This window comes from Osmerus eperlanus, chromosome 10, assembly GCF_963692335.1.
Source record: "Osmerus eperlanus chromosome 10, fOsmEpe2.1, whole genome shotgun sequence".
NCBI classification, from domain to species: Eukaryota; Metazoa; Chordata; class Actinopteri; order Osmeriformes; family Osmeridae; genus Osmerus; species Osmerus eperlanus.
Window position 1 is genome coordinate 18,173,873 of NC_085027.1, and position 27,269 is coordinate 18,201,141.

General features: G+C 40.5%; 1 protein-coding gene across 2 annotated transcripts; it reads left to right on the top strand.

Moving 5' to 3' along the window:
• Positions 1-487: 487 nt before the first annotated feature.
• On the top strand, positions 488-26,476 carry leo1 (LEO1 homolog, Paf1/RNA polymerase II complex component). 2 transcript variants are annotated; one of them, XM_062471913.1, is made up of 14 exons: positions 488-599; positions 852-985; positions 1,208-1,470; positions 1,574-1,785; positions 2,012-2,116; positions 2,206-2,300; positions 10,433-10,581; positions 10,678-10,762; positions 10,839-10,933; positions 11,105-11,239; positions 19,331-19,466; positions 23,919-24,111; positions 24,796-24,893; positions 26,068-26,476. In XM_062471913.1, the coding sequence occupies exons 1-14, from the start codon at positions 539-541 to the stop codon at positions 26,173-26,175; spliced, it is 1,869 nt and encodes a 622-aa protein (XP_062327897.1). In that variant the 5' UTR covers positions 488-538; the 3' UTR covers positions 26,176-26,476. The 2 variants fall into 2 exon arrangements, with proteins under 2 accessions (XP_062327897.1, XP_062327896.1); XM_062471912.1 differs by having other exon boundaries at positions 491-598; positions 848-985.
• The last annotated feature ends 793 nt before the right edge of the window (positions 26,477-27,269 follow it).

Here is a 27,269-nt window from a genome sequence, read left to right on the forward strand (position 1 = left end):
AAAATAATCAATTTACATATGTATTCAGACAGAATATAAAGATAACCCGCCAGAATCCTACACATAGGCTAATAGGCCTACACGTTTTTGATGTTTTTGACAGACACCTTGGAGGGAGACAAATAAATCTAAATAAAAAATAGCTTTAGCACTGTAAATCAATTAAATCGGCTGGAGACAGCGGGACGGAGAAATCATATATCAATAGCAACATAACAAATGTTAAACGACATGATGAAAATGAAGAAAACAGTACTGTCACGAGTGTGGATAAAGGGTACTGGAATGTGGTAGAGCTAGACAAGGACAGAGATGCCTGTTTAAATTTCGGGAAAGAATTTGTGTAAGAGAATCTGGATTATGCTGGATATAATTTACCCAGAAGATGGCAGTAATGCAACAAGAATGATGCCAATTGCCCTAGAGAAGAAGAATTGCCGGAAATGCGATTCCTTAGTGAGACTGGCTACTGTAGTTGCTAGCAGAGCCTGTCTACGGACATTCTCTGTTGCTAGTCTGCTGCTTGTATCTCATCAAAATGGCGGACATTGACGAACTGTTCGGGAGTGAAGGGGACAGTGACAATAATGAACAACGAGGTTTATTATCCCCCACATACCGAAATATTCTGCAATGTCTTCACGTTAGCAATTTTTCTGAAAGGATAGTCTATATTTGTAACAGACGTTCTACTGGCCTAGCAAGCCAGAAGCAGATCATCGAGGTTGTCGGAGTGACCCTGGTTAGACTAGGATAGTAGCCTACGTTGCATTCTGGTTACTGAATTAGTTGGTGTGACAGACTTAATGTGCTCGTTCAGCAACAGAAGGTGTGTTTTTGTTTCTCCGCAGTTGATTCCGGCTCTGGCTCGGGTTCTGATTCAGAAGATGAAAGACCCCATTCTGCTAGTAACGCGTCTGGCAGCCATAGCGAAAGAGATGAAGATGATGAGGAAGTTCAGGATGCAGGAAAGCCTAGCAACAAGGTGGGTTCAGTGGGAAGTTAATGCATGATATTAATAATATTTATGTACTACAGGAGCTGTTCTTCGAATTACTGGTTGGTTGTCAGAAAAGTTGAAGATAAAATAGTACTAATAGTTGATAGAATTGTAAACATCGAGGTACTATTGTGTCCTCATCAGTTTTTAACATTGGTTCATTTGTTAATATCAACTGTGCAATTCATTGATCATACCTTTCATCAGGAGCTGTTTGGAGATGACAGTGAGGATGAGCCTGGTAGCCAGCACAGCCGCAGTGACAATCAGTCTGAAAACTCAGGCAACCGGTCAGATGTCAGCATGCACTCAGAGCAGGAGGAGAATGACCAATCAGATGCTGAACAGCGCAGCGGGTCTGAGTGTGATCATCAGGAGGAAGATGGAGTTAATAGGTCAGAGGGGGCAAGTCCTATCTCTGGAGCAGGGAGTCATCAATCAAGGAGGGATAGTGCTCGGTCAGACAGAAGGTAAATAACAAAGATGGATCAGTGGGGACTTTCAGTCATGACTTTACTAAGAGTAACGTCCCTAAATGCTAGGTTTGACGGTTCTTCATTGATATTTTCGCAGTGTGCATAGTGACCCTGGAACTCCCCAATCAGGACCTGGTACTCCTCATTCAGAGGGTGAGGGCTCAGGCAGAGAGAACCAATCAGAGGATGAGAAGTGGGGGGTGGGTGCCAAAAGTGACCAGTCGGAGGATGAGGAAGAGAAGCGACAGCAGCATTCTGATGAGGAGAGAGAGATCTCTGATGAGGGTCACCGGATGTCACCCAAGTCAGGTACTTGAGGATTTGTGATTAACTTTATTAATATTGGTGAGCTCTAAGGTTGATGATGAATGCACTGTATTGATCCTCAAAGGAAGGTCATTGTGAGTAAGACAAGCAATACACCTTGTGTTGGATAAGAACAAACTGATTATGATATATTATAATATAATCAATAGTGTTTTGTCTGATGATATTGAAGTGGTAAGTGTGTGTGCACGTCTGTGTATTTCCAAAGGGTCTGCAAAGGGTAGTGATAGCGAAGAGGATTTTATCAGACAGAAAACCAAGAAGAAGGCTGCATCCAATTCAGATTCTGACAGTGATGTTGGATCAAAGAAAGGTAAAAAAAAAATCTTAAGGCCTAAAAATGTTGGATAAATTATTCATGGTGTAATATGAGAGTATAACATTTTCCATCCTCCCCTCCAGGAAAGAAGCCAGCAGCAGATGACCTGTTTGGAGAGGCAGACGACATCTCATCAGACAGTGATGCAGAAAAGCCCCCTACTCCTGGACAACCCCTGGTCAGTCTTCACAGCATCAGTTACCTAGACAGACACACACCCAGCAGCAGCCGGGATGTCCAGTGGCACTTGCATTATTTCAGTTAAATTGATCGGGGTTTTGAACTACGGGATGCAATGCTACAGTGGGCCCACGCTTTGGTATCACAGTTTTTAGGTAATGGTATGGTTTTGTTATCTTAATTATTTAGGGAAAAATCATCCTTTAAAGTCTGTGTAAAGCAGACTCTGAGATTTGTTTCTAAATACATTATAAATGTTAGAAATGTATTGCTTAAACATGTTACAAAGACTGAACTATGTAGTACTGAATTGAATAGTAAGACCGGATTTTTGGGCCGGGGTTGAAATCATGCCTTGATGATACAATGGAGGCACTGAGCATGGCCTCTCCCCTAACATACTAGGGCTGTCAAAATTGCTAAAAAATGACATTCGAATATTCCCTTTAAAAAAACATGTATCTTCGAATTTCTGATTGCGCATTATGCACGTCAATAACAAGACAAATTAATACAACGAGACATAACTACTTGTAATGTATTTAAGTTTAAACACAAAAATAAGTAAATGAACAAGTGGCCAAGACCGCAGACCTTGGCCTCTCGCTCGCACACACGCGCTCCTTCTTTCTCTCTCACTCTCCCGCACCGTCGCGCTCTCTGCGCATAGCAGTTTAAATGAACGACAACAATCAAAAAATGCTGAGTGCTTATCAAGAGTTTTGTGCAAGCAATTGTGAAAAAGCAAATATAAAAAAGTGATTCTTGTCCCAAATATGGCAGGCTTCATGCAGTGATTGAAACAAATATTATTAACATTAATTGAAGTTTTACAGTATAGAACCAACATTAAACGCTCAGAGTGAGATGTGCTGTGGTAAACATGGAACTTTTCCTTGGCATGAAACGGCAAATAATCAAACCAGTGCATGAATCTGTTGTAGCCTATCTAGTCTATTTTCATGCAATATACAGTCAGTACAGTAGCGACACTAGTAATGCCCACCCGCAAAGCAGACAATCGCGACACTGCTGGCGCTGTTGTGTTTTTTCTTTTTTACATTCGAATATTAATTTTCACATTCGAAATTCTGTTGAGATTTATTTATAGAGCACTTTAAAATCCAAAGTGCTGTACAGTAAAACAATAGATGAATACATAAAAGCCCTAAATACAAAAACTCACACGTCTCATACAATACAAATCAGTGTTTCCCCTAGGTTTACAGCTTTGGGAGGGCGGTGGCGGGCGGGGGGGGGGGCGACCATGAGACAGAAATGACTTGCCGTCGTGTAAATAAGATAAGTAACATAAGGTCATTTAGTTTGTTTAATAAAAGAGCAAGCTATAGACCTGTTTTATAGGAAAGGTAACCTTAAATTACTTATTTTGTGATCTAGCGTAATTAACTTGACCTTCCAGGGGGGGGCGGGGGGTTCCGTAGGGGGGGCGGGGCGCCCCCCTAATATAATGGTAGGGGAAACAAATACAAATACAAATACAAAAACAATAACACCATACAAAGACCCAATACCATCTATATAACCAGATATTAATTTTCAATTTCAGTTTTCAAAGGCCAAAGCATAGAGGTGGGTTTTAAGAAGACACTTAAAAACAGGCAGTGAAGCACGATCCCCTTTTAGTTTGCACTTTGTTTTAGGCACACTTAGGAGCAGTTTATTGGCTGACCTGAGAGAACGGGTGGGTCTATAGGGATGTTACAGCTCAGAGATGTGGAGGGGGGCAAGGCCATTTAGGCCTTTAAAAGCAAATAAAAGAATCTTAAAATGGATTGATATATAGCGAGAGAGCCAATGGGGTGAATATAAAACAGGGGAAATGTGCGTGTATTTACGTGTTCCAGTTAGAAGACGTGAAGCAGCGTTTTGCAGCGTAGTGCTCACACATTAAAATGTTGTGATACATCTGTAGGCCGTTAGAATTGTGTCATTTTCTCACAGTAAAAGTTAAAGAATATCGTCCGAGGTGCCCTGCACTGGAGCGCGAACTCGGGTATGCAGACTCGCGTTAACAAAACGTTGTCAAACATCGCTTTAACCAGCTACACCACCGAAAAAGTTGTTACTTGTTGATGCGGGTGGAAGGTCTTTATACGTTTATACATTTGTGATATGTAGGCCTATTGTGAACATTTAACATTATCGAGGGTTGTCTGCCGTATATTACCGGACCGAACGCTGCTGCTGTACGCTGTTGCTGCTATCGCTGCTGCTGCTAGCTGTGTGCTTTGCTTGCATGTGATATTTTAGGCTGGAAGTACTCCGGTGATAACTAAACTCAGCCTGACAATCAGTACACACATTTGGTTTTGTCAACCGGGCCGTCTGGCAACTTGGAATTGAAAGTTGAAATGGAACTTCCCATCTGAAAGCCCTCTCTCCATCATTCAGCTACCGTCGGCAGTCGACGTCATGTGACGACAGGTGATTCCCAGGGTCAAAAAGAAACCTGCGTTAACGGCACAAATTTTTTTGTGCACACGTTAACGCGTTATTATCGCGTTAACTTCGAAAGCCATAATAACTATATATGAGAGAGCAATGTTTCCCACAGATTAGAAAGCAATTTGTGGTGGGGTGTGGGGTCGCCCCGTGTCTGACCGGGGGGGGGGGGGGGGGGTTGTTCCATGTCAGACCGGGGGGGGTCAACATAATTCCTCCTTTAAAGGGGTGATTGACTGGGTTTTTTAGATATTTCACACTGTTCCTTAAGGTCTCCGAATAGGGTATGTAACATTGGTTGGGCTGAAAATGGCCCGGGTGCTGTTCTATGCCCCCTTATACATCCAGTGAAATTTTCCCTGGAAAAATCGCTAGGTTTTCTCCTTTTATGGTATGCTCATGAATGAGTTGGTTTACAACGAGGGAAGCCGCGGAGCAAAGACGCAACACGGCTAACAGCACTCACTGAAACAAGAAGGTGGACACTTGAAATAAAAACGTACAAAGAAATCTACTGTGTCTACACAACACTGTTTTCAAAAGATTTACTAGATATAATTTGAAATGATTACGTTAGTTGTTTCCACCTCTGTTGTCGAACCGTTGTCGAAGCAAACAGGATTGCCTTAGGTGGGTAACGTTAGCACTACAGCTTAGCAAACAAACTATCGTGATTCAACTCGGCTTCAGTCAGCTCTAGCTATCTTGCTGAAAAATAGATCTGGACAAACATGCATCTTGAATTGTAGATTTACATGACAACACAGGTTATTTATTTGAATGAAACACAGTTAGGAACATGAAGTAACGTTAGCCCCATTGCCAATAAACTAGGCTAAATCATCACACATTAACGCAAGAGCATAGGCTAAACTAGTTTACATGCCTACAGTCTAGGTGTTTTCGCTATCTAGCTGTTCTTGCATTCCTTGCAAATCAGCGTTAATAAAAAGCAGATGAGCTAAAGTCTAGATAACATTGACTAGACGGGCATGATGTTTGTCTATACCGTAGCGTAGAAGATCCCTGTGCAGTTCGACCCTAGACACGGGTCTAGGGTCGGTTTTGAAAACCTTGGACAATGTAAAGCAGGATTTTCTATGAAGTTGTTGCTGAAAATACATTTACATTTAGTCATTTAGCAGACGCTCTTATCCAGAGCGACTTACAGTAAGTACAGGGACATTCCCCCCCCGAGGCAAGTAGGGTGAAGTGCCTTGCCCAAGGACACAACGTCAGTTGGCGTGACCGGGAATCGAACTGGCAACCTTCGGATTACTAGCCCGATTCCCTCACCGCTCAGCCACCTGACTCCCTAAAATAGGTGCGTTCCGACCTTATGTTCATCACAACCGCAAGCTGTAGTATGATTTTGTCGGTAACAGTTATTAGCAATGCTAACGTATCCTGTATCTAGCACCTGCCTTTCTCCAGTTCTTTCAAATAGATAATCTAGACAGGCGTTAGCAATAGGCTAGACTGCTATTCCTTTTCTGGCTATTTTTTCTCAAGCTTCCCTTCTAATGCCGACTACAGCTAGTCTAGCTAGAGTAATTTGCTAAGTAAGGTATGTTGATGTGTTTAGAAACTTATTTAGCATTCTACCTATGCTAGATACAGGAGACGTTAGCATTGCTAATAGGCTAACTGTTAGCGACAAAATCATACTTACAGCTTGCGTTTGTGATGAGCATACGGTTGGAACAGCACCTCTTTTCAGCAACAGCGGCTTAGCAAATCCTTCTTTAAATTGTCCAAGGTTTTTATTCAAAACTGTCCTCGGTGAAATGATTCGAGCAAATGTGTAATTGAGGGTCGAACTGCACAGGGATCTTCTCATAGACAAACATCACAGCTCGTCGAGTGTTTTGTTCCTTAGGAAGACTCTGAAAAGTGTCAGCATTCCCTGTACAGCCTGGAACATTGCATTTACCACCGTAGTCTATTTTCAATATGCTCGAAAAACTTTCTTCTTTGTAATTCTGTGGAAGTACACAGAGCAGCGAGCAGCAAATTTTGGGGCGTGACAAAGGTACAGACCAGAGCCAAAAAAGGTGGAGGTTTTTTCAAAACCTACTGATTTACAGCTAAAAAAAATTAATTGTGAGATTTACATAGGAAAGAGGTGTCAATGGACTTTGAGGTTCACTGTATGTCCATTTTACCCACAGAACTGTCGTTATTCAACTGTGACAAAGAAGATTCGGTTCTGCATTCAATGACCCCTTTAATAATTCGTTACACAGAACTTTATTATATTAAATATGAATCAAATCTTCAATGCCTAACGAATCTATCTCTTTCTCTCCCTGACCCTGTCTTTCTGCTTGAGCGGCACTGGTTGAAGCCTGAAAATATTGTAAACAATTACTGCATATATGCAGGTAGCAACGCTAGTGCAAAATAACTATTTAGCTGGTCGGCTCCATGACGTAGGGCTTGTGAGACTGCTCACCAAAAGAACGAAGGGGAACCCACTTGTCTAGCAGATTAAAATTCAAAATGGCGGGGAAAAAAATAACTGTTTGAAATGGATTCAATTCATTATTCATCAATTTTACACACAATACCCCATAATGACAGAGTGAAAAAAGTTTGTTTCATATTTTTTATAGATTTGCTAAAATTATGAACGAAAATATAACATAACATTTACTTAAGTATTCACGGTGTTTGTTGTTGAATGGGGAGCGTCGGTGCAAAGCCTTTTTCAAATCAAATCAAAATGTATTTTTATAGTCCTTTTTACACGCAAGCATGTCACAGAGGGCTTCACATACGCCCATAGAACTGCCCCTCAACCAACCTAAACCCTCAAGGAAGACAAGGAAAAACTCCCAGAAAAACTCACTGCAGGAGAAAAAATGGAAGAAACCTTGGGAGGAGCAATTCAGTGAGGGATCCCCTCCTCCAGAGACGGTTGGTGAAAGAGAGGAGCAGAACACAGGCTTAACATAGTCATACAGCAGGAAAGTGTCAATGGGTTTTGAAACATCAAAAGCCATTGTTCAACTTGGTAGGAAGGGACTGGGAAACTCGCTGTTGCCCGTCATGGAGACTGGTTTCCAGTTGGCGACCAGGTCCAGCGTTGGCAAACCGACGACCAGGCAGGTGCTGACAGCTCAAACCCCCCACACCGCAGGGGATGTGTGGAGGGGGGACAGAGAAAAGAGAGCAGGGATTAGAGAATGCCAGGAGCAGCTAACAGTTAGTCATATTAGAATGAAATCCCCACCGGTCAAGTGTGGACTAGTGCAGCAATTTAGCAGAGCAAAAAAAAGGGTATTTGATAGCGCCAGCCCCCCTCGGTTGGAACATGAAATCTGTTCCAGGGGAAAGAACTTAAAAATAAGTTATATTTATAGAATAAGGGTGACAATGTCCCGTCCCCTGTTGTCACCAACTAGTAACGGAAACTATAACAATAACAATATACAGTAACTTATTTAGCATTCTACCTATGCTAGATACAGGAGACGTTAGCATTGCTAATAGGCTAACTGTTAGCGACAAAATCATACTTACAGCTTGCGTTTGTGATGAGCATACGGTTGGAACAGCACCTCTTTTCAGCAACAGCGGCTTAGCAAATCCTTCTTTAAATTGTCCAAGGTTTTTATTCAAAACTGTCCTCGGTGAAATGATTCGAGCAAATGTGTAATTGAGGGTCGAACTGCACAGGGATCTTCTCATAGACAAACATCACAGCTCGTCGAGTGTTTTGTTCCTTAGGAAGACTCTGAAAAGTGTCAGCATTCCCAGTACAGCCTGGAACACTGCATTTACCACCGTAGTCTATTTTCAATATGCTCGAAAAACTTTCTTCTTTGTAATTCTGTGGAAGTACACAGAGCAGCGAGCAGCAAATTTTGGGGCGTGACAAAGGTACAGACCAGAGCCAAAAAAGGTGGAGGTTTTTTCAAAACCTACTGATTTACAGCTAAAAAAATTTAATTGTGAGATTTACATAGGAAAGAGGTGTCAATGGACTTTGAGGTTCACTGTATGTCCATTTTACCCACAGAACTGTCGTTATTCAACTGTGACAAGAAAGATTCGGTTCTGCATTCAATGACCCCTTTAATAATTCGTTACACAGAACTTTATTATATTAAATATGAATCAAATCTTCAATGCCTAACGAATCTATCTCTTTCTCTCCCTGACCCTGTCTTTCTGCTTGAGCTGCACTGGTTGAAGCCTGAAAATATTGTAAACAATTACTGCATATATGCAGGTAGCAACGCTAGTGCAAAATAACTATTTAGCTGGTCGGCTCCATGACGTAGGGCTTGTGAGACTGCTCACCAAAAGAACGAAGGGGAACCCACTTGTCTAGCAGATTAAAATTCAAAATGGCGGGGAAAAAAATAACGCCATAGAGTATTGTGATTTTGCCTTGATCCAGGGAATCTAATGGTACGGTATTTTTGAAAATCGGCCATTGGGTTCAGAAGTTACATGTGTCAACACACCTCCAACTTTGACCCCTTGGTGGCGTTAGAGTGCTCCAATGGGAGACATGAAACACACACAGATTCTTGGAATTATAGATAGTGTATGCCTGTGATTCAGCTGGTGATCCGAATGCTGGTTAGTTGAGTTGATGTTAGTCTAATTGGAGAATTGTCAGCACATTTGCAATGTTCTGACAATTTTTGCATCAGTAACACATTAATTCAAGCAACAAAATTCACTGATACTGAAATAAAGTATCCACTTTCTGTTTGCTAGCCAGCATTTCAGCCATAAAGAAAACCCTTTAAAATAAACTGATTCAGCAGTCAGCACTGCTCACCTGGCCTTATCGGCGTTGGCTTGTAAATGACTATACCCAAAAAACTGAATTTGTGAATTACCAATTGAAAGGCTGGCCAGCAAGTGAGTCCTTGTTTGATGCCTAAAGCAATGGAAATCAGGCTAAACTGTAGTGAGTTGTTTGTGTAGTCTACATGGCCACAATTGTAGCTAATAACCTTCCAGCTATACTGAAAACAATTAACTTTGAATATAGTTTTTCTCTTAGTTAGCTAGCATTTCATTCAAAAAGAAAACCCCTGCTCTGCAACTGGCATTATTATAGATCATAGTCTGCTTGTCTTTAATGAGTTGTCCTTGGGTTCTGAAATGGACAACTGCAAAATTACAACTTTGCACAGTGCCCAATTCTCAAGATAATTGTGGGACAAAAAAAACAAACAGCGATTCCTTGCAATATTAGATAGATTTTGTTTTTACGTTGGAGAATGTTTATTGTTTTTACGTTGGAGAATGTTTGTTTTTAGTATTTGCATAAAAGGCACTGATGGACTCTTCTGTATATTTGAATGTACAGCTTGGATGTAGTCTGCAGTGAAATAAGCATGTTTAGAAAATTATAGGAAAATTACAGGTATATCTTAATACTGTGGTTCATGTCTGCGTATTGAACGGCAGGGGGCATACCAAATGGTTCGATAATATACCGTATACTTTTGCATCCCTATCGTTCCCTGGAACTGTTCCTCAAACAGTGATTGTGCTCAAATCTCTTCTCTTATTTAACACGTTATGGAGGTTTGATTCATTAATTCATCCATACACTGCTGTTGACTCAGCGGTTATAATTGTGTGTGCATTTGTGTATGTCGTTATTTTTGTTTGTCTCCCTTCGTACTTCTCTAGGACATCGAGGAAGGTATGGACGGAGAGCAGGCTGAGGAGGAGCCGGTCCCAGAGACTCGTATTGAAGTGGAAATCCCGAAAGTTAGCACAGATCTAGGATCAGACCTGTACTTTGTCAAACTGCCCAACTTCCTGTCTGTGGAGCCCAGGTGAGACGTTCAAGTTCCATAAACCCACTATAGTAATGGCGGTAAACAAGTGTAGGTTTTGGTTTGTCGTTTTAAACATGTCATCTTCCTACCTAGACCCTTTGACCCACAGTATTATGAGGATGAGTTTGAGGATGAAGAGATGTTGGATGAAGAGGGTCGGACTAGACTCAAGCTGAAGGTGTGTCTCTCTTAATGGTTTTGTGAAGGATTGCGAATGAGTGTATCTGAATCTACTAGTTTTATTCTCTGGGCAGGTGGAGAATACTATTCGATGGAGAGCGAAAAGGGATGAGGAGGGGAACGAGACACGTGAAAGCAACGCTCGGATCGTCAAGTGGTCTGATGGCAGGTCAGTACATACATAGGTGTACATAGAATAACATGCATAGAATATATCTGAGGTTGAATGTCATAACTGCCAAGCACATGTTAAAATATTAATGATATTACTTTAATTATATCAGTGTACCAGTGAGTATTACTGATCATTGTGTTACTATTTCATTGCTTTATTCCCCAGCATGTCACTCCACTTAGGGAATGAAGTGTTTGACGTGTACAAGGCCCCTCTACAGGGAGACCACAACCATCTATTTATCAGACAGGGCACTGGATTACAGGGGCAGGCTGTGTTCAAGACCAAACTCACCTTCAGGTAACATGCACACATGAAGATAAATGTGACATGCCCTGGTGAAAAGGGCATTCCGTATTTTCTGCTAGGATCATTTGTTTTCCTTTTCTTGCATATTACAAAAGTAAAAATGTTGAAGAAGTCACTTATTATAATATATCACTAAATACTAATAATTTGTTATTGTTAACCTTAAGCTTCCAGTTGAGTCGTAGGCGTGTCATGCGTGATGTGATTTGCATAACGATTTGCAGCCGGTTTTCCCTAGGCTACTTATAGTGCGGATCAATGCTCCCCTAATTATCACTAGATGGCGCTTCTTGCGCGCTGCCAAGGCAAGGTGGGAAACTGAAGTGGCCTTCGTCAATCTATCATACATTTTCGTGTTGATAGTCGGTGACTATTTAATTAGAACGATTGTTGTCTAGGGTTGGGTATCGTTTGGATTTTTACGATTCTGATGGCGAACCGATTCTTGAAAAACTTTTTAAACGATTCCGATTCCTGAACCGATTCTTGAAAAACTGAGAAATGACATCAAAGAAAGGCTCTTTTATAGTTTTTATTTTTTGTGTGAAAATTATTTAAATGTAACCATATATTAACGTTTTAAAATACTTAAATATATAATAAGTAAACCTAAGTCACCTAACACACAACTACAATAATTTAACAATAAATAACAGTTACACTATTAACAAGTAACAACAAAATAAATGTTGAGTTGGTATGCTAACTAAACCAGCTTCAAACTTTAACAGTTCTTTTGCGGAAAAATTACCATATTTGCCTTCTCTGGAAATATATGACACCTCTCCTGACTTATGGCATGTCCTGCACAGGAGAAAACCTTCTCAGATGAAACATTTGTTGCATTTTGCGATGTTGGAATCCTTGGCTGTGAAATACAGCCACACTTTCGACCGGTTCGCTTTAGGCTTTTTAAATGCACTAAAAGCTAGCTAGCTAACGATAGACTAGCAGAGCAAGTGTAATATGTTTTTCTAGCGATCACGTGCAGTGAATGGTTAATATGCTTTTACGTCCGTTTTGGTGAGCCCAGAGGGAAAATATGTCATTTTAAAAGTAGCCTACATTTACGGTAGCTAACTAACGGTAGACTACACAGAAAGTGTGATATTTTTACGTCAGTTTCGGAGCGACAGAGGGAAAATATTTCAGTCGACACATTAAGTGGATTTGCATTCTAATCCAGTCTGATTCCTTCCGGTTCCATAGTGGAACCGGGTTTCGGTACCCAACCTATTGTTGTCTAACCCTTCAATCATTCATCAAAATTGAATTTATTATAAAGGATGTCACACACGTTGTGGGTTAGACTGCAGCTGGTCTATAAATGCGTAGCCAGAATTGATCAATATATCATGTTCGGCTGACAATGATCACGTTGTTGTCCCGAGTCAAAAGTATAAACACACAGGAACATAAACATTCAATGGTCTGATGGATCCAGTTATCCTGGCAAAACATTTATTGTTCATAATTTACAGGTCCCAGTGTGGATCTACAGGTCTACAGGTCCCAGTGTGGATCTCAGGTTACGCATGAGCGCATTAGCCTACATTGCTTCCGAAAAGTATTCACAGCCTTATACCAAAATGGATTCAATTCATTATTCATCAATTTTACACACAATACCCCATAATGACAGTGAAAAAAGTTTTTCATATTTTTTATAGATTTGCTAAAATTATGAACGAAAATATAACATAACATTTACTTAAGTATTCACGGTGTTTGTTGTTGAATGGGGAGCGTCGGTGCAAAGCCTTTTTCAAATCAAATCAAAATGTATTTTTATAGTCCTTTTTACACGCAAGCATGTCACAGAGGGCTTCACATATGCCCATAGAACTGCCCCTCAACCAACCTAAACCCTCAAGGAAGACAAGGAAAAACTCCCAGAAAAACTCACTGCAGGAGAAAAAATGGAAGAAACCTTGGGAGGAGCAATTCAGTGAGGGATCCCCTCCTCCAGAGACGGTTGGTGAAAGAGAGGAGCAGAACACAGGCTTAACATAGTCATACAGCAGGAAAGTGTCAATGGGTTTTGAAACATCAAAAGCCATTGTTCAACTTGGTAGGAAGGGACTGGGAAACTCGCTGTTGCCCGTCATGGAGACTGGTTTCCAGTTGGCGACCAGGTCCAGCGTTGGCAAACCGACGACCAGGCAGGTGCTGACAGCTCAAACCCCCCACACCGCAGGGGATGTGTGGAGGGGGGACAGAGAAAAGAGAGCAGGGATTAGAGAATGCCAGGAGCAGCTAACAGTTAGTCATATTAGAATGAAATCCACACCGGTCAAGTGTGGACTAGTGCAGCAATTTAGCAGAGCAAAAAAAAAAGGGTATTTGATAGCGCCAGCCCCCCTCGGTTGGAACATGAAATCTGTTCCAGGGGAAAGAACTTAAAAATAAGTTATATTTATAGAATAAGGGTGACAATGTCCCGTCCCCTGTTGTCACCAACTAGTAACGGAAACTATAACAATAACAATATACAGTAACAGGTTTACTTTATTTGTAAAATCTAGATGGGGCAACGTGAACATATAGAAGCTTTAATTGCAATTTTTTGCAAGTTAAAAAAATGTTCAGACCTCTCCAGAGATGTTTGGGCTCTGGCTGGGCCCCTCCCCCCTGGGAGATTCACAGAGTTCTCCCAAAGCCACTCCTTTGTTATCTTGGCTGTGTGCTTAGGGTCAGTGTCCTGTTGGAAGATTAACCTTCTCCCCAGTCTGAGGTCCAGAGCACTCTGGAGCAGATTTTCATAAAGGATGTCTCTATACATTGCCGCATTCATCTTTCCCTCAATCCTGTATTCTACTTCCTGCTGCTGAAAAACATCCCCACAGCATGATGTTGCCACCACCATGCTTCACTGTAGGGATGGTATTGGCCAGGTAATGAGCGGTGCGGTGAGTCCTTCAGGTGCCTTTTGTCAAACTCCAGGCAGGCTGTCATATGCCTTTTACTTGTATGGCATCCCTCTGGCCACTCTACCATACAGGCCTGATTGGTGGAGTGCTGCAGAGATGGTTGTCCTTTTGGAAGGTTCTCCTCTCTTCACAGAGCAACGCTGGAGCTCTGTCTGAGTGACCATCTGGTTCTTGGTCACCTCTCTGACTAAAGCCCTTCTCCCCCAATCCCTTAGTTTGGCCGGGCAGCCAACTCTAGGAAGAGTCAAGGTGGTTCCAAATTTCTTCCATTTACGGATGATGGAGACCACTGTGCTCATTGGGACCTTCAATGCGGCACACATTTTTCTGTACCCTTCCCCAGATCTGTGCCTAAATACTAGGGCTGTCCCCGACTAAGAGTTTCTTTGCTCAACCAAGACTCAACTGAACACTTCTGTAAATCGATTAATCTAAATTTGAAAGAAAAGAAAAAAAATCACAATGTTTTTCATCTAACCATTTTTCAACCCAACGCGTGTTAACATGCATTAGCGAAGTAGGCCAACTTACGGTTTTCAAATGGTAGGCATACTTTAAATTCAACGTCGAATGTGGAATATAAACCGTTGTTGGCAGAGTGTGCATTCAATATGTTTTGAGTCACCAGGTACTTTGATGAAATACTTCCATACCACATTATTTGCCTAAAGGATTAATAACACCAACTGTAGACAAATTATGGTAGAAATTGTAGTTAGGCTAACAGCTACAATTGTGCTCATGTGCAAAAAAACTAAACAAATGCAGATTAACGAAACACCTTTTTTTTTATTATTATATATATTTTTAGTTGCTTTATTTGTCTTAAATAATATAATCTACAATTTCTGTAGAACATTTCTTTAATTTAGCAATGGTGACACAAGCGGGAATCAGATCTCACACTGCCATACGGCTGCTCGACTAAAACAAATCTTAGCCGACCAAGAGCATATCGACCAAACAATTGACCAGTCGACTGAGCGGGGACAGCCCTACTAAATACAATCCTGTCTCGGAGGTCGACAGACAATTCCTTGGTTTGTACGCTGTCAACTGTGGGACCTTATATAGACAGGTGTGTGCCTTTCCAAATAATGTCCAATCAACTGAATTTACCACAGGTGGAAACATCTCAAGAACGATCAGTGGAAACAGGATGCACCTGAGCTCAATTTTGACTATCATGGCAAAGGCTGTCAAATATTAAGTACATATGATTTTTCATTTCTTATTTTTAATATATTACAATTGTAATAACAATTTTTTTCACGTTATCATCATGGGATATTGTGTATAGAATTTTGCTGGAAAAAATATATTCAATCCATTTTGGAATACGGCTGTAACTGAACAACATGTGGAAAAAGTGAATTACTGTGAATACTTTCCGGATGCACTGTATGCAGGGCTCCAGACTGGGACCAAATGGTCGCATTTTGCGACCAGTTTTTGAGACAGTGCGAGCATTTTGTACAAGCACTCGTGCATGTGTGACCTACAAATTTGGAATTTATTGGGTGTGCACAACGTCAGCACACGTTAGCAGCGACGCATAGATACGACGTTCTAGTAAGACAGCGATATCAGCGAGTCCTCCGCATTAGTATCGTAGCTAGTCTTAATCTGCCAGACAAGTGGGTTCCCCTTCGTTCTTTTGGTGAGCAGTTTCACAAGCCCTTCTTACCCAGCGTCATGGAGCTGAGCAGCTAAATACTTTTTAGCACTAGCGTTGCTACTGTATCCCTGCCTGTGTTTGCGCTGTTGCACTGTTATACTCAGCAAGTATCGTGTCGTGGTGTCGGAGGACTGATCGAAAAGCGCATCATACATTTAAGTCATTTAGCTAAGACTTGCAGTACGTAATGTCACATTAAATAATGTATTTAAACTCAAACTTATGTGATGCGTCGCTGTATATCAGTTGTAAAAATGTCTGTAAAAAAACGGTGAGAATGTGCCATGAATACAGTGCCTTGCATTTATGTATTATTATGCAAAATATTGAATGAATGAAAAAACTAAGGATGTCCCTTTCTTCATGAACTACCAGCATCAAATGATAATAAACAATATATATATATTTTTTTACATTATTATTAGGGGTGCTGAGATGAAATTTAGGGGTGCTTAGCGACCCCTAAAAAGGGTCTAAAATTGCCATTGAATTGTACCCTCTCTAGTGACATTAATAATTGCATTGCAGGTTAATATAAAGTGTGCCCCTAAATTTTCTGCTTGTGCTCCTAAAATTTTCAGTCAGGGGCTACTGTGCTCCTAGTAAAAAAAGTTAGTCTGGAGCCCTGACTGTATATGTGCCAACAAAATTTGCAGTTGCAAAAGTTGGCCGCCTATCTACACCAACTAGAAGGACAGCTAATATACAGTGAACAATATGTCGTAACAGAAGCAAACTCCATCCCTATTTCCCAACTCCATTCAGTAGGCTATCTTTCTAGCGCAGTTCCCATGGAAGTCGATCAGCCTATAATCTATCTAGTACTGCCAGGAATCTGTGTGTGTGTTTGTGTGTGTGTATACAAATTAGAATGGCTTTAGTTTCCCACTATCAACTCAAGAACCGGGCACTCCAAAGTTCATATTTTGTAAGTGTCTTTTTTATAATCCAGTGCAGTTGTTGTTTGGATAAGCATTTCGATATAAAATAATGGAGAAAACAATTGCCGTCAGTTTGGCTTGCTCTGGACTCTTCATCTTGAGTTGACTGAGCTACACCAAGTTATCGTTTGGCTTGCGAGAGCTATCGATATAGCGAGCTGAAAACAGGCATAAGACATGAATAATATTATTTGTCAGTGCGATACAGAAAATCCAAGACTATTTTACTGATGAAATACCGGCTAGCTAACTAAGAAAAATACTATATTTAAAGTGGATGGTTCATTTCAGTAGGTGTAGCTGGAATTATTATCCACAATTGTTGCTGTGTAGATTAATGGCTCTGGACTACAGTTCAGCCTAGAAAGACAATAGGGATTGAATTTTCATTGTTTTAGGCATCATCACTTGCTGGACAACCTTTCCATTGGCAATTCACAAATACGTTTTTGGGTGCCCTAGCCAACATAACATAAACAATTGATAACGTAGGAAACAGCAGACCAATAAAGGCGACATTATCCTTTGCATGAATGTACTAGAGCATTGGCAATTTGTTGAAAATAATGAGAAATTGCTTTTATGATGTGACTAGAATAGATGAAGTACTTGACAGAGAATGAAAGTACTTCAATGACAGAGAATTTCAATTGTGATCTGAGAAATATAGGTACCAAAGCCACAGAAGAACTGTCATCACCACCTGCATCACGGACACTTCACTATCTATAATTCCCGATATATGTGTGTGTCACTGACATAATTGCGGGCATTGTGCCCCATCTATAAGCAAGGTTTAAAATCTTGCACAGGGGATTTCTCTGCTAGAGCATTCCAGGTTTACCAACATTCAGATACGTCTTCTTCAACTATTTTCAGATTTCAATGTATGACACAACATTTGAAATCTTACAATCTGCAGTTTCATAATCTGTAAAAAAGATGCGAAATTACCTTGGCCGACTACGGCCCTTTTTCACCAGAGCGTGTCACATATTGTCCCAGCTAGGGCTAGGCAATTGTATTTATTTTAATACTTATTTCATTTTTTATATTATTTCAGAATCTACCTCCTAAATGTTCCATACCGCGGTATGTGGGTTAACATACTCATACTCATCACTCAACACTAGTTTATTATGTTGTGCTGGAAACAATCACATTCAGCTTCACGCTACTGTGCCGTTTTTGGGGGGCTTTTGCCTCATTTCAAGAATCGGACACCAACCAAAGCCTTTGTAGGGGGATTAATATATGCCTAACAACCAAAACTATTCCCCTATGGTTTAAAGGAAGGATGGATGGAAATTGCAGTTATTTGACTCTATGGGTTAAATCAGAGCAAGAGTGGTCAACATAAGGTTAAAATGTAATATACATTTAATAACATTGCAAATTAATGAAATCAATTACAAGGCAAACATGTTACAAAATGAAGGTTAACTCTTACCTACTCTACCTTGATTATTGTAAACCAGAGAGAAAGCAAGAGATGAGGAAGGAGAAGGACAAACCAGAGCTGAGAAGCCCTCAGGAAATTAAGAATCCCCAGAACAATGCTTCACAATTCCCTTTATACCCAAGAACAACCAATCAGACCACATCTTGACCCTTACTTATCAACATATGACTACCAATGCTACAGTAAATTACACAATGAGACACAAATAGAGACTCCGTCCAGCAACTCCATATTTTAGCATATGAGAGGGTGGGGGCAGGGTGACACCCAGCCTTACACCTTACTCAAACAAATATGGTAACATGATTAAGGACCGACCCTCTTGTAGTAAGGAAATGAGCGACTTAAAAGTATATGACGACCTTGTAACAAAGAAGTCCAGGGGTTTTTCTAGCTGAAAGTTAGGCTTAAGTGGTAAGCCTCTTCTGTGGTAACTGCTGTGGAGCCAAAACACCTGCGTGGAATTTCTTATTTGTGCGCTTGCAAACCCTGTGCTTATTAAATTGTGCACCATAGCACCACTGTTATGTGCATATGGTAACACAGATTATCAACAAAACATGTATTTTTATTCCAAGAATGGATAGTCAAGTAGCCAGCTAGCAAGCAAGCTGAATGTGTAAAAACAGAGGAAAAAAACGTGTCTTCAAGACATCTCTTGCTGTTCATCTGTTTTCTGAATGTATTTGTACTTATTTACACAAAACGAGGGACATTTTGAAGCTGTTGTTATTTATAGGTCATTATGCAAGGGTTTTATTAGTCTGGCCCACTTGAGTTCAAACTAAGCTGTATGAGGTAAATTAAATGGAGTTTGACTCCCAGCCAGCAGCAGCAAGACCTGGACAAATACAGAAGCCATTACCAAAAAACAATTACAATAACAAATTCCAGTACAATCAGAAATGTACCGAAAGTAGTAATTCCCTGATAAACTGAAAGGGACCTGGTTGGCTGGCTGTGTAGATGTGTCTGTTTTCAAGGAGGGTCTAGCATCAGTCTCATGTTCTTCAAGTAAACTTTTTTTTTTTATATCCAGGGACAATTTAATTTGTGTGTCTCTTTTTCTAGGCCCCACTCCACAGACAGTGCCACCCACAGAAAAATGACTCTGTCTCTGGCTGACCGTTGCTCCAAAACTCAGAAAATCAGGATCCTGCCCATGGCCGGACGTGACCCGGAGTCCCAACGCAATGAGATGATCAAGGTCACATACACACACATACCACTTTTGTCAGTTCTACAGATCCTGACAATTGTACTTCCACTTGCAACCATGTCAAAATCTAAAGCACAGAATTACATTGGATACCCAGTCTACACAACCACCAGGTGGCACATGGGAGGATGTAACTGAACAGGACTGACCAAACATTCATTTAGTTCAACAAGATATATTTAATATACACATCTTATGAGAGCCATATTGTTAAGACGGTTGCGTTTATGTCAATCCCATTGAATCCTAATGGTGCATTCAGACATGCAGCGGCGCAGCGCTTGGATGCTGTGTGATTTAGGGCTGGGCGATATATCGAATATTAGCGATAATATCGCAATCATTTTGACTCCAATGTAACATTTGAAAATATTGTGAATATCGAATATAAATTTTAAAAATCAATATACACAAGTCCTTGTGTTGCTTGTGTTATAAGATCACTGTCTGGCTCCTCTGTGTTCACACACAGACACACCCAAACACAAACTGAAAATTGCACTCGCACAGGCACTCTATTTTGCTCTCTTTTTGTCCTGTCACATAAGGACCTCTGCATGAATTGTTACATGTGAGGTCCGTTTAGTCAAGTTGCAAGTACCATGTTATGGCAACTGCTTAAATTTGCACTACACATTTTGTACTTTGTAACAATAGCTGTTCTATCTAAATGGTTTTTGTTGTTTTCTAATGGGGTAAAAGAAAATCTAGTTTTTTAAATGATTTAAATGCAAATGCAAACATATCGAGACATGTATCGAATATCGTAAACATTTTGACAATATCAAGATATCAATTTTTTAATATATCGCCCAGCCCTAGTGTGAGTGTTAACAAAGTTTGAAGCTACATTCAGCTAGCTAACTAGTTCAGTAGCTTGCTTGCATTGTCTGTTTTATAATAAACATACGAAAAGGTGGTGATAAGACTGGCTAGCTATTGTTTTTTCATCTTGATAATCATACAAAAATGTATTTCTACTGCTCAGGGACGATAAGTGACGGCAAGAATATGGACACCTGTAGGGTTTTTAATATTGTCCAAACGACCAAAACTATTCCCCTAGGTTTAAAGGAAGGGTAAACTGAAGCTTTATAAATACTCCTCCAACCTTGTCCCAACATCTGGCAGCCATGGGCTCCTCTAAGCAGCTGCTCTGAAATTAAAATAATTGATGCCTAAAAAGCAGGAGTCTAAAACAATAGCAAAACTTTTTCAGGTAGCCGTTTCCTCAGTTTGTAATATGAATAAGAACTAGAGAGGGTACAATTTCTGGGGAAATTGTAGGGTGTGCTTGCTTGCGTCGGTTGCACAGGGGTCCGTTTTTGAATGACATTTTTAAAACTGATATTTCTGTATATTTTATATAAAAATGCATACTTATTATTTATAAAGATTACATAGATTTAAAAGCATTTTTTTCATTTACAACTGAAAATACGAGTAGACCACTGTAGTATGTGTTGCCCGGGCAACAGAGGCTAGTGTCATGATGCTAATGCTTCAGTGAAATAGTAGACTACCGTTTCCAAAAGTAGATGTGGGCCTACTTCCTTAATAATATCAGCTAATATTGTACATTACATTTCATAATTGTGTTTCACATCACAAAGTAAAATGAGTAAATAGTTATCACCCTGGCCTCTTTGCTTGTGGCGTTCCTGCAGCTGCCTTGCAGTAAAGCTATAGTTAGCCTAGCTATCCCCCAAGTTAACAGATGTGAAACGAATGTTCTGCTACAGGTAGTCACGCGTGTTTTCGTGACGTTAGTGACGTAGTGACGTTAGTAACGTCAGTGACTGTGGCTAGCAAATTAGCCACCGTTAGCTTCACTTTTCACCACAAAAACGCAATTTCTACTTAAACCATGCAACGGAACGTAAATAAAAATACAACCAACGCAATCGCTACCAAGACGAACCTTTTGACACCGCCGTTGTGTATGTAGTCCAAATATTGACTGATCCTTAGGGGGGCGAAAATAAATAATAATAATAAATAAATAAATATATGTGAGAGAACAAAGGTTGTGCTCTCGCCGAAGGCTTGAGCACACCCAATTACAGTTAACATATGTATAACATTTATTTTATTTATAATTTTCGAAATACTACAAACACAAAGCACCCATTCTGGTTGGGTTGCAGCGTAGTCGATGCTAGGTGGTTAGTTGTGCTAGGGAAAACATTGATGTTCAATGTTAATAACAATCCAAATAGGCTATATTAGGTATTATACTGATATTCTCGATTGTAACTTGGAATGTACCCTATTTTTTGGAAAATAAGCCGCATTTTCTATAAACTGCACCCAACCAGAATGGGTGCTTTGTGTTTGTAAATCTGAGTATAACATTACAGTACAGTACAAGTACTACACATTGGAATATATGCCGCACTTGATACGGGAACAATGATACCAAGCAATGCATGAGTAAAGGCGATCTTACAGCATGCCGTTGCAGGGCTCTCAAGTGTCATGCATTGAGCGTGACAGTCACTCATTTCGGTCTTTTGTCACGTCCTCCCGCCACACATTGTATTTCTCACGCAGAAAAAATATATAATATATTTAATATGCCGCAGCACCCAACCAAAATTTCTCTGGCCGCGCCACTCTCACTATGGAACCGGCAGGAATCAAGCGTCTCCCCTGGAGTTCTTATTCGAGCCTGCCACTTATCAGCCAATCAAAAAAAAGAAAGGGTCTACACAATAGCCAATTGGAAAATAGCACCATTGTATCTGGCTAAGATTTAATGCAACAACCAATGGAAAAAAAGCATATCCTGTAATTTTTAACGTGATTCTGCTACAACGTCTTCCGAAAGTTTCGTTCACCTACAGAGCAAACCACTGGAGCTCGAGCATCACTTTGAGCACAGAGTAGGCTCATTATCTCCTGTTTTAATGTTACAACAAATTCACAACTTGTTTGACACAAACAATGACAACTTAACTGCTGTTAGAAAATCTTTCCCAGATAATTAGCATCAGTTTTTCATGAGTGTCTGTAACTTAACCAACAGTTTTACAGCCTGTTCACTGACAACACCTGCTCAGAACAAGTAGTTCATAGATGTAGCCTAGCTGGTGTGTATCGGTGAAACTCACTCCTCAGGTATGTAACAGGCCACCCGCGTCGACGGATTACTAGCTTTTCTTTGGCGTAGTTGGTAGTGGTGGCACTTGGGATGTCAGAGGTGGCAGGTTCGTACCCAGTGCGGGACGAACATAGGCCCGATACCTCTGACGGAGCTTGCAATACCACGTCTGTTACGTAAAATTGGCCTAGTCATATTTTCGTTATCACACGATGACTGACAACTTGTCACAATTTAAACATCTCTTTCCAAATAGGCGTAATAATTTTATTAGCACTAAATACATTTAAGTGTTCTGCATAGTCGATGTTATAGGTCACTTTTAAAATAATCCATCCATCCATCCATCATCTTCCGCTTGTCCGGGGGTCTTTTAAAATAATGTCATATTTTATAATTATATCCTGGCCTTGGATGCATTAATCATTGCTGCCTTTCAAAGATGTCAGGTAAAAAGCAATTAATTAATTAATTTTGATCCCCTGGGGGGGGGGGGGATGTCACTCTTGCCTGTCTTCAAAACTTGACAGCCCTGCCGTTGTGTAACACATTTCGAAAACAAAAGTGCGTAATGTATGTTTTCTATTGCCTGGGAATAAACTAATATTTACCTTTAGACAAGTGAGTTCTAAATATTTCCGACGGTCCCCAAAGCATAAGTTATTTTTTCGAAACGGTAGCTAGCTAGCTTTAGTTAGCTTCCGGGCTAAGTTAGCTAGCATAATAGCTAGCAAAAAAAGTGTTTCTACTGTGCTATAAGCCGCATCGAAATATAAGCCTGACAACCACAAGAAAATTTTTAAATAGGGGTATAAACTGCGGCTTTATTTCCGAAAAATACGGTAATGCAACGTCTGCCATTGTTTATGTTGTGCTTTGCAATCGCGTTGCTGTGAAAATGTTGACTTGTACAGTGATGTATTACTTTGCCACTTTAGTGGCTCTACATTCCATGTAAAATCAAACCAGTTCTTCTTAAACCAACTCAGAACCAGCACTAGCCCCGGCTCTAAACTAGCACGCGGTTCACACTGTTGGAAAAAGTGTAAGGGACGTGCTCGCTCTCTGTTGCTAGTGTGAATCTCCTACAGACTGGCATATTATTGTAGCTTTCATGTTTGCACGTGATCCTGTTTGACATCTGTCTGCCATGTTAAAATGTGTGAAGCAGTTTCAACATACACTGGTCCTTAATTTCCAGTTTGCAAAACAAGTTTACAATGTTAACATTTAGCACACCTGTCATCATTTACCCAACTTTTTCCTGTGAGCAATGATCATATTTTGATTTGACAGTTTTACTACAGATGTAATTTATCTCCTCTTGTTCCATGCAGAAGGAGGAAGAACGCCTACGTGCGTCTATTCGCAGGGAGTCCCAGCAGAGAAGGATGAGGGAGAAACAGCATCAGAGGGGGCTGAGTGCTGGATACTTAGAGCCTGATCGCTATGATGATGACGAGGAGGGAGAGGAGGCCATCAGCCTAGCAGCCATCAAGAGCAAATATAAGGGAGGGGGGGGGCTTAGGGGTGAGGACACACACAGTCACAAACTTCATTTTAGGAATGCTGTAAACCCCAGTAGAATGATGCACTGTGGTTATTGTTTGTTAAATGCAAATCTAATAAGTTAAAGCCTAAGTCTACATCTTGCAAAATCATCTTTTTCAATCTTACAACCTGAATTCAAAATTGAATACATTTAAATATCTCATATTCATCTGTATCCCTATTAACAAATCATTGCATATTGATGACACCACTTAGTACATGTAAAGTAGATTCTTGAAAAAATAGTTATTAGATGACTGTCAGATCTTTGGCCCAATAGCATCACCCAACTCTTGGTATCGTCACTCTTCCATGATTAGGCAAATAAATATTTCACTGTGTCTAATCAAGGGTCTTATTATTAGTTTGGTGATGCTTATTGCTCAACCTAACTGCCTGAAATCAGTCTTCAGAATTTAAATCAGTCTTCACACTTGAATTGCCTGAATTCAGTCTTTCTAGAAATCAGTGCCTGCAAAAAATATTTTATATTTAATCAGGGGTGTGCATGCATATGAAAATAATAATTTATTTGGATTACATTTGATGTGCAGACAAAATCATGCACTCTATTTATCAAATTGGTTTGTAGGCAGGTATGAATCATGAACATTATAGGTATTGTATATATTTTTTTTTTACATCTCAATACTCACCCTACAGAGGAGCGAGCAAGGATTTATTCGTCTGACAGTGATGAAGGCTCAGATGATGACAAGGCCCAAAGGCTTCTGAAGGCCAAGAAGCTGGACAGTGACGAGGTAAGATGAGCAGAGTGCAACACTACCACACTACAAAAGCAGGGGGACACTGAGGCAGGGATAGCCGGGACTATTCAGAACAGGAGTTGTACTGTGTTGTATACAGGCTCACTGCTTGGCCAGGGAGAGTTACGCTACATGTCCACTACAGCGTTTTTTTAACGCTCTGCACCGCTTGCCTTCCCACAGTACCCCACGCTCGGGGGCGTGTTAGACAAGTTACTACAGAGTTGTAGTTCTCTTAAGGTCACTGTTGTAGTCATGGCCAAGCGTGCAGACTTGGGTTCATGTACTCACAATATCGATCAAAATACCACTTTTACACATTTGTGTAAAAATACCGAATTTTTACTAGTGCAAGATTACAGTAGAATACATGTTATGCCCCGGTCACTCAACCAGTCGTTTGTAGGCTGGGCTAGCTAGCTAGCAGTGGCACACAAAAGTCACATAATGTGACGAGACTGAATTTAAAAGTATAAAAACACACTAGGGACACTGACAACATCGGCAACCCTGCATTATTAGTTTAATGTAATCTTTAAATTCAGGCTCGTCACATTAGTAACTTTGTTCTGAACAGAACTGGGTGTGCAGACACATACGAAAAGTTTCTCCATCTTGAAATTGTAACACTTAGAAATGTTTATCATGACCAACGGTTGCTACGTTACAAGAAACAAGAAACCAATCCGATTGGCCAACGCTAGCGTTTAACGGTCTTCATTTACATAAAGTTGAGAAAATCCAACTTTTAACGCTCTGCTCTGCTCCGCTTGCCTTCCCACAATGCCCTACGCGAGCGTCAACGCCAGGTTTCATTGAAAATGAATTGGAAGCCGACGCCACGTGCCGCCCGCTCCGCTTTAGTGGGCAGGACACGTACCGTTATACTCATTGCTCTTCAAATGTGGTGGAACAGTGAATTCCAGACCCCAGGGGGCACATTTATAAAGCATTCAACAATAGTGTTGCCATGAAAACACAATCAAACTGTATAACTCGGAAATCACCCCACTATTCAAATTGTAATAGTGATGTGTCTGTGATCGGGACCTGATCTGCATAAAGTAGGAAATGCATATTAGAATTTCCCCATGACAGGAAATGGTGACAGGCAAAGATGCAAGGGAGACCAAAGATAATCTCTGTCTTTCTCTCTCCCTCTCTGCAGGAAGGGGAGAGCTCAGGAAAGAGGAAGATTGAGGATGATGAGGAAACTGCCACCAAGAAGGCCAAGAAGTATGTAATCAGCGATGAAGAGGAGGAAGATGATGAATGAATGTTTATTTTTTATTATTTTTTTACATATTCCCACTGTGCTGTCTATTCGGGCTGTATACGCTGCAGTTTTGGAATATTTTCCATGGATGACCTGAGTGCCTGTGTTTGTGTAACTAGTGCACATAAGGATGACCTGTGTGTCTGTAGCTATGTGCAACTGAGGTAGGAAATAAAGAGTAACCAAAATGTAGAAGTCCTTTTTAATGACGCTAAAATCAATCCTTCTTTCAAACGTAAACTTTTAAGGTAGAGACAGATTAAGGTGGGGGGATTAAATAGTCTAAAGGCGCAAACAAGGAACCCAGACAGGGTTCCAGACTAACTTTTTTTACTAGGAGCACAGTAGCCCCTGACTGAAAATATTAGGAGCACAAGCATAAAATTTAGGGGCACACCTTATATTAACCTGCAATGCAATTATTAATGTCACTAGAGAGGGTACAATTCAGTGGCAATTTTAGATCCTTTTTAGGGGTTGCCAAGCACCCCTACATTTCATCTCAGCACCCCTAAAAATAATATTAAAAATATATATATATATTGTTTATTATCATTTGATGCTGGTAGTTCATGAAGAAAGGGACATCCTTAGTTTTTTCATTCATTCAATATTTTGCATAATAATACATAAATGTATGAATTGTTATCCAGTGAAATTAGGGATTTATATTAGCAAAGGGGTTCAGCACTTTTGCAAGGCACTGTATTCATGTCACATTCTCATTGGGGTCTGAGCACCCCTAAAGGTCTGATCCTAGAATCGCCCCTGGTACAATTTCTGGGGAAATTGTGGGGTGTGCTTGCGTCGGTTGCAGATGGGTCCGTTTTTTTACAGACATTTTTACAGCTGATATACAGCGACGCACCACCTAAGTTTGAGTTTAAATACATTATTAATGTAACATTACGTACTGCAAGTCTTAGCTAAATGACTTAAATGTATGATGCGCTTTTCAATCAGTCCTCCGACACCACGACACGATACTTGCTGAGTATAACAGCGCAACAGCGCAAACAGGCAGGGATACAATAGCAACGCTAGTGCTAATAAGTATTTAGCTGCTCAGCTCCATGACGCCGGGTAAGAAGGGC